Raw genomic sequence first — 7,509 nt, forward strand, 5'->3', positions numbered from 1 at the left:
GGAGGGGACCGGGAGGGGGCCGGGACCGGGAGGGGGAGGGGGCCGGGACCGGGAGGGGACCGGGAGGGGGAGGGGGCCGGGACCGGGAGGGGACCGGGAGGGGGCCGGGACCGGGAGGGGGAGGGGGCCAGGACCGGGACCGGGACGTTCTCCGGGGGGAACGATGGAACCCACCTTGATGTTCCGTCCTCCGAGGACCACGGAGTTCATCTGCTCCAGCGCCAGCTGAGCCGCCTCCGGCATCTCGTATTCCACGAAGGCAAAACCCTGCAGAGACAAGCTGCTGATGTCACACCTGAGGACCAATCAGAAGTCAGCAGTTTGGACCAATCAGAAGTCAGCAGTTTGGACCAATCAGAAGTCAGCACCTTATGCTTCATGGTGACTGAGTCCCAGGACATGTCGATGCTTTTGATTGGTCCAAATGGGGCGAAGGCCTGTCTGATGGTGTCCTCGCCCAGCTCGTAGTAGATGGATCCGACGTAGACCCGACACATGATGGCGAGCGCTCTCTGCCGCTGAGCCGCCACCTGAACCGGATCACATGACCACATTGAAGGCGATCACACGGCCGCGGCCAGGAAACACAGGCAGCCATACTCACCGACTGCAGAGGAGACAGAGCGTCTCCCAACCCCATCGTCAGGGACGCCATCTGAGACGGAGACAGGAAACGCTGGATGACATCACCAGGATCAAAGCAGAGACTCACCTGAGCGACGCTACCTGCAGGCCGCCGAAGGTCTGCTGCTGCGCCAGGGTCTGCTTCACCAGGACGCTCCGGATGCTCTGCTCCATGGCGTACTTCTTCGCCTGCCGACAGGGGACAGTGGCAGAACCGCTCCCGGACCGGGTCCCGAGCTGCGCTCCCGGACCCGGTCCCGAGCTGCGCTCCCGGACCGGGTCCCGAGCTGCGCTCCCGGACCGGGTCCCGAGCTGCGCTCCCGGACCGGGTCCCGAGCTGCGCTCCCGGACCGGGTCCCGAGCTGCGCTCCCGGACCGGGTCCCGAGCTGCGCTCCCGGACCGGGTCCCGAGCTGCGCTCCCGGACCGGGTCCCGAGCTGCGCTCCCGGACCGGGTCCCGAGCTGCGCTCCCGGACCGGGTCCCGAGCAGCTTGCTTGGCGCGTGCCTTACCCTCTGCAGCGCCTCCTGCTGGTGGGGGGTCAGCGGCGGCAGCCCCAGTTTGGTGGGGGTCTGTCCGTTCTCCATGGTGAGGACCGGCCCTCCCTGTGGACAAAACAAACGCACCTCCTGTCTGGTGATCAATAACTCCCACAGGCTGGCTGATCAATCACACTGATCTAACAGCGTGACGTCACAGGACGGGATCAGTAAAGTCCACATGCAGCCCCTGGGAACCAATCTGAATCTGATCAGTATTGATCACCCCCCCCCCCCCCCGCACCGTTAGCTGGAACATGCTAACTGATCAACCTCGGCGTTGATCAACCTGCAGTTCGATCCGAACCAGAAAACCCGTTCAGTCCCGATCCTCCGATCAGTTTGATCGATTACCTCTAGCTGACCGTGCTGGGGTGGGGAAACTGGTTTCTGACAGAAAACCAGTTCCAGGCCTGAATGGTTCCAGCTGTTAGCATGAGCTTAGCAAGTTTCCTCCAGGACGGTTCGTACCGCAGAAACAGCCGCCGCCATGCAGCTCCTGCCCGGCGCTCCCGCTCCTCGTCCCGGGTGTCCGCCGGGTCTCTCCCCGCAGTCTGGCTCCGGGAACCCGGTGCTTCAGTCCCACTGCAGACCGGAAGCGTTAAGCGCTCGCTCTGACGTCACTTCCCCTCGATTGCACGTCAAATTAAAGAACCAAGAAAAAAGAAAATGAACTAGAAAAGCGCTTTTCTTGCAATAGAGCAAATGTGAATGTCCTTTTATGCTGATTGAAATGCAATTGCATAACCATTTGGAGAACCAGCAAAACTATCCAACTTTATGGGAATGCATCAGGATTTAAACCCATGAACATCTGAACAGGAGCCCAATTGTGCAATGTGGAATCGGCAAAAGAGTTTAAGATTTAAATGTGTAAAGTAGCACACAAGATCTATTAAATATAGATCAGAAAAAGGAGAAGTAGTACAACCATCTGATATGATTTATGAAGATCCAGCACCTGAATTTGAACTCATGACCTTCAGAATGAGAGGCAATTCACTTTACCACTATCGCACTACAGTTTTTTCACACCCCTGGCAGGAGCGCTAATATTTTTTTTTTTGCCATTGGTATGGGATTGCCTTTGCCACCAGTGTGTCATCAGCAGAATTGCAAATGGATGTGAAAGGTTGAACTGCTGTCAAGAAGCCAAAGATTATTTTAAATAGTTTGTAAATACAACTAAAATTCTGAAGACAGTAGTTAAACTACATCAATCATTGCAGAAAACCATTAAGAACTGCTTGTGTAATCAGTTAAAGACTTTGTTTTCAACGTGTGTGGTAGAGTGGTAAGGCCTTAACAAAAATAACTGAACAACAAAAGGTAAAATGAGAAAGTTAACTTTTATTTAATACTAATGCCGGACAACGCCACCTGGGGCACAGGGCTCCAGGAAATAAATGCAGGGTCGCTCCTGTTGAAATAAGAAGAGACGTGGGGAGTTTAAACTATTAAACCAAAAAATTTAAGGCTAAAATTAGTTGGCTATGAAAGCCACTGTTAAAACCAGTTAAAAGCAAATAACTATATAAACTAAAGAAACCAGGCCAGCTGGGACCACCAGTGGAGGGCAGCCGACAGGGAAGGAGTGTCCCGGTGTGTTGCCACCTCTTACCTAATGAATGCAATCACACTTCACTGCAAACTATAACTGTGGAGCCCTCATATGCCCAGTGCATCAAACCAAACCAAATGTGAGGGTCCCCAACCAGAGTGCCTAGCCCCATCCACCAAATGGTTCCCAGCTGCCTAAAGGAAACAATTCAAACAAAAGAAAAGTCAACTTACAAAACTAAAGCAAAAGAAGCAAACAGAACTGATAAAAAAAAAATCACTACAATAAATTATGCCAATAAAAACAGCAGCAGGTGGATCTATAATCCTGGATCCTGTTTCTACTCACCACCAAGCCAGGAGGAGTACAGAAGGCAGCCAGTCACCACCACCAACACACAATCAGCCAGCAGACAAAAGAAGATCAGCAGGTGTCTTTTATAGGTACCTGCTGATTAGCAGGTACCTATAAAATGGAGACCGGGACCGAGACGAACCAGACACTGTAAACCGGTGCAGAGCTCCGAGCCCCCGATGAAGCTGTTTTCAGCTCATTATGCAAAAACCGACCAATCGCCGAGCTGAACTTTTTCAATGTCCAATCCAGATTTGGTTTGAAGGACTTTCATCCAATCACAAGGCTGAATTTATTTTTACAAAATGCTAAATATCTCAAAAACTACAAAGATCTGAAACGACAAAAGTCGTAGCACACATCTCCGGAGGATCTGCAGGGTTTGAGATGTGAACGGTTGAAGTGACTTGAATGGTGACCTATGGGCATTCACATTAATGCCAAGATATAAAGAACAGGATCTCAATAATGTGAATGCCCCATGGGCAATCTACATTAATAATAATAATAATAATAAGATATAAAGAACCGGATCTCAATTACTGTAAATTCCCAATGGGCCCATGGGCATTCAAAATGATTAAAAATGTGAACGCAGCCAGATCTGGGTCAAGGACTAGGACCAGTCCCAGTTCTAGGAACAGGACCACAACCAAGATCAGGATTCAATTCAATTCAACTTTATTTATATAGCGTCAAATCACGGCAATACCATCTCAAGACGCTTTACAGACAGAGGGGAAAACATAATGAAGGCCAATTCAGAACAGCCTATAAAAGGAAACCAACAGATTGAGGTGAGTCCAACTCAATCTCCCATCCTGAGCAAGCACACACAGGAGAAGGATTTTAAATTCTATTCTAGTGTCGTGGAATTTATCCGATGAGAAATAAATCTATAAATCAACGGTTTTCTGTTCAATTTATTGACCATGTACAGATGTTGCGGGCGAGAGGTCTTGAGAGCTCTGCCTCTGCTCAGAGTGCTACAGTGTTCTTTAAGCAGACACAAACAACCCTTGCAGGCAGCACTAGTCAGAACAACTGCTAGCTTGGAGATAACAACAGTCAAAGCTGAAACAGGCCTTGAACAGAACATTTAGTTTTATGCATGAATCTACTAAAGCAAGTTTACTGAACTACTCTAAACTATGCAGAATATATATCTGGTACTACTTTAAAGAAGCTTAATAAATGAGTAACATATTAAAACTACACTATATGCATAATTCCACCACATCTAGATTCAACAGGCAGCCAATGAAGAGAGGCTAAAACTGGAGAAATATGATCTGTCCTGCTGGTTCTGGTCAGGACTCTGGCTGCAGAATTCTGGATCAGCTGAAGGCTTTTCAGGGCATATTTAGGACAGCCCAGTAATAGAGAGTTACAGTAATCTAGTCTCGAAGTAACAAAAGCGTGAACCAGTTTTTCTGCATCACTCTGAGACAGAATGTCCCTAATTTTGGCTATATTACGTAAATGAAAGAAGGCTGTTTTAGTAACCTGCTTAATATGTGGGCCAAAGGACAGGTCAGGGTCAAATATTACTCCAAGGTTTCTCACTGTAGCACTGGAAGCTAAAGTAATGCCATCCAGGTTCATTACAAAACCGGAAAATTTAGCTCTGAGTTTTTCAGATCCAACGAGAATTACTTCAGTCTTATCTGAGTTTAAGAGGAGAAAATTTCTAGACATCCAAGTCTTTATGTCTATGAGACAATTTTGTAGCCTATTGGGCTGATTTGTTTCATCTGGTTTAAAGGATAAGTATAGTTGAGTATCATCTGCATAACAATGAAAGTTTATTCCATGCTGTCTAATAATTTTGCCTAAAGGGAGCATATATAGCGTGAAGAGTACTGGTCCAAGTACAGAACCTTGAGGAACTCCATGACTTACTGTAGTTTGGGAGGAGGACTTGTCATTTACATGAACGAACTGAAGTCTATCAGATAAATATGATTTAAACCAGCTTAACGCTGTACCTGTAATTCCAATCACCTGTTCTAGTCTCTGTAACAGAATGTTATGATCGACTGTATCAAATGCAGCACTAAGATCAAGCAAGATAAGTACGGACACAAGTCCTTTGTCTGAGGCCATAAGAAGGTCATTAGTAACTTTCACCAATGCTGTCTCAGTGCTATGATGAGCTCTAAATCCTGACTGAAACTCCTCGCATAAATTATTTCTGCTCAGGTGGGCATGTAGCTGAGCTGAAACTATTTTCTCCAGAATTTTGGACATAAACGGGAGGTTAGATATAGGTCTATAATTTGCTATCACCTCTGGATCCAGAGATTGCTTTTTAAGTAAAGGCTTGTTTACAGCAGTTTTAAATGATTGTGGTACATATCCTGTCACTAAAGACATATTGATAAGATTTAGTAGTGATGTATTAATTAAAGGGAAAATGTCCTTAAAGAGGCTCGTTGGGAGAGGGTCTAAGATACAGGTGGATGGTTTAGATGAAGCTATTATTTTAGTTAATTCAGAGGGTTGGACAGGACAGAAACTATTTAGACACAAGTCAGATCCTGGTTCTAAGGATGCTTCGGAGACCACAACAGGCTCAACATTATAGGTAGAAGGAAGAGTATTGTGGATTTGATCTCTAATAGTGTCAATTTTATTCCTGAAAAAATACATGAAATCATCACAGCTAAGTGAGAAAGGAATACATGGCTCCACAGCGCTCCGGCTCCTAGTAAGCCTAGCTACAGTGCTGAAAAGAAACCGAGGATTGTTTTTGTTTTCCTCTATCAATGATGAATAATAAGCTGTTCTTGCCGTACGTAAGGCTTTTTTGTATACGATTAAACTTTCTTTCCAGGTTAAGTGAGACTCCTCTAGTCCTGATGAACGCCATCTGTTTTCCAAACGCCTTGATGCCTGTTTTAGAGCTCGAAGCTGGGAATTAAACCAGGGAGCCTTCATAATCTTACCTAATTTCTTCTTCTTTAGGGGAGCAACATTATCCAAGGTTGTACGCATTGAAGCTGTTATAGTATCAGCATGTTGATCAATCTGAGCAGGAGTAAGGCTTAAAGGGGGACTCTCAGTCATGCTAACACATGGTAGAGGGGAAAAAATTGATTCAATTGATTGTTTAAATTTTGTAATATTATTGTCTGATAAACATCTACTATAGTAGAATTTATTTTTGGTCAGTGAGTAATCAAATAAAGTGAATTCAAAGGTTAATAAGAAGTGATCGGACAAGACAGGGTTTTGAGGAAAAACTTTGAGCTTATCAGTCTCAATACCAGATGTTAGAACCAGATCAAGAGTATGACCATGAGAGTGAGTGGCTCCATTGACATTTTGTGAAAACCCAATTGAGTTTAGAATAGAACTAAAGGAAATGTTTAAACTATCATTTTCATGGTCAACATGAATATTAAAATCACCTAGTACAATGACTTTATCAGTAGTCAGCACTAACTCAGACAAGAGATCAGAGAATTCGGTCAGAAACTCGGAGTAAGGTCCAGGTGGGCGATACACTAATGCTAAAAGGAGCGGTTTCTCTGAATTCCATTTTGGATGAGATAAATTTAATGTCAGGAATTCAAAGGATTTATAGTTAGTTTTGTGCTTAGGACTAATTAATAATTCTGACTGAAAAATAGCTGCAACACCTCCTCCTCTGCCTGTAGTTCTAGGAATGTGAAAGTTTAAATAGTTAGCTGGCGTAGCTTCATTAATACTAACATAATCCTCTTGCTGTCACCAGGTTTCCGTAAGACAGAATAAATCAATGTGGTGATCACCTATCAAGTCATTGACTAATAAAGACTTATTTGGGAGGGATCTAATATTCAGTAGGCCACACTTTATTGTCTTATTTTCAGATTTTATTAGATCCATTGTTTTTATTTTTATGAGGTTTTCACGATTAACCCCAGAAGTGTTTTTGTGTTGTTTAATTCTTACTGCTGGGGAGTTGTATAAGGTCGGAATGGGGTTTTGGGTGGGCGGCGGCAGGTGGGAAGCTGCAGAAAAGTGTGTAGGACTACAATTCTGCCTCCTGGTCCCAACCCTGAGTTGTCAATTTAGCTGACTAATAAAAGAGTCCATATTGCTAGATAAGAGAGCGGCTCCATCCAACGTGGGATGGATGCCATCTCTCCTAATAAGACCAGGCTTTCCCCAAAAAGCGCTCCAATTATCTATAAAACCCACGTTGTTATCGGGACACCACCTAGACAACCAGCGGTTGAAGGATGACATGCGGCTAAACATGTCATCGCTGATTAAATTTGGCAAGGGACCAGAGAAAACTACGGAGTCCGACATGCTCTTGGCAAAGTTACACACCGAAGCAACATTAATTTTAGTAACCTCCGATTGGCGTAACCGGGTGTCGTTACCGCCGACGTGAATTACAATCTTACGGTATTTACGTTTAGCCTTAGTCAGCAGTTTC

General features: G+C 45.3%; 1 protein-coding gene across 2 annotated transcripts in view; it reads right to left on the reverse strand.

Moving 5' to 3' along the window:
• The window catches only part of puf60a (poly-U binding splicing factor a), a 6,801-nt gene extending 5,050 nt beyond the window's left edge, over positions 1–1,751 (reverse strand). For both annotated transcript variants that reach the window (XM_079243592.1, XM_079243591.1), the window contains exons 1-6: positions 1,634–1,751; positions 1,136–1,228; positions 727–813; positions 605–655; positions 369–530; positions 175–267 (exon numbers count right to left, since the gene is read on the reverse strand). In XM_079243592.1, the coding sequence (XP_079099718.1) occupies positions 175–267; positions 369–530; positions 605–655; positions 727–813; positions 1,136–1,228; positions 1,634–1,654 (507 nt within the window). In that variant the 5' untranslated portion in view covers positions 1,655–1,751. The remainder of the gene's footprint in view (positions 1–174; positions 268–368; positions 531–604; positions 656–726; positions 814–1,135; positions 1,229–1,633) is intronic.
• Positions 1,752–7,509: the final 5,758 nt, after the last annotated feature.

This window comes from Telmatherina bonti (genome assembly GCF_933228915.1).
Source record: "Telmatherina bonti genome assembly, chromosome: 7".
Lineage (NCBI taxonomy): Eukaryota > Metazoa > Chordata > Actinopteri > Atheriniformes > Telmatherinidae > Telmatherina > Telmatherina bonti.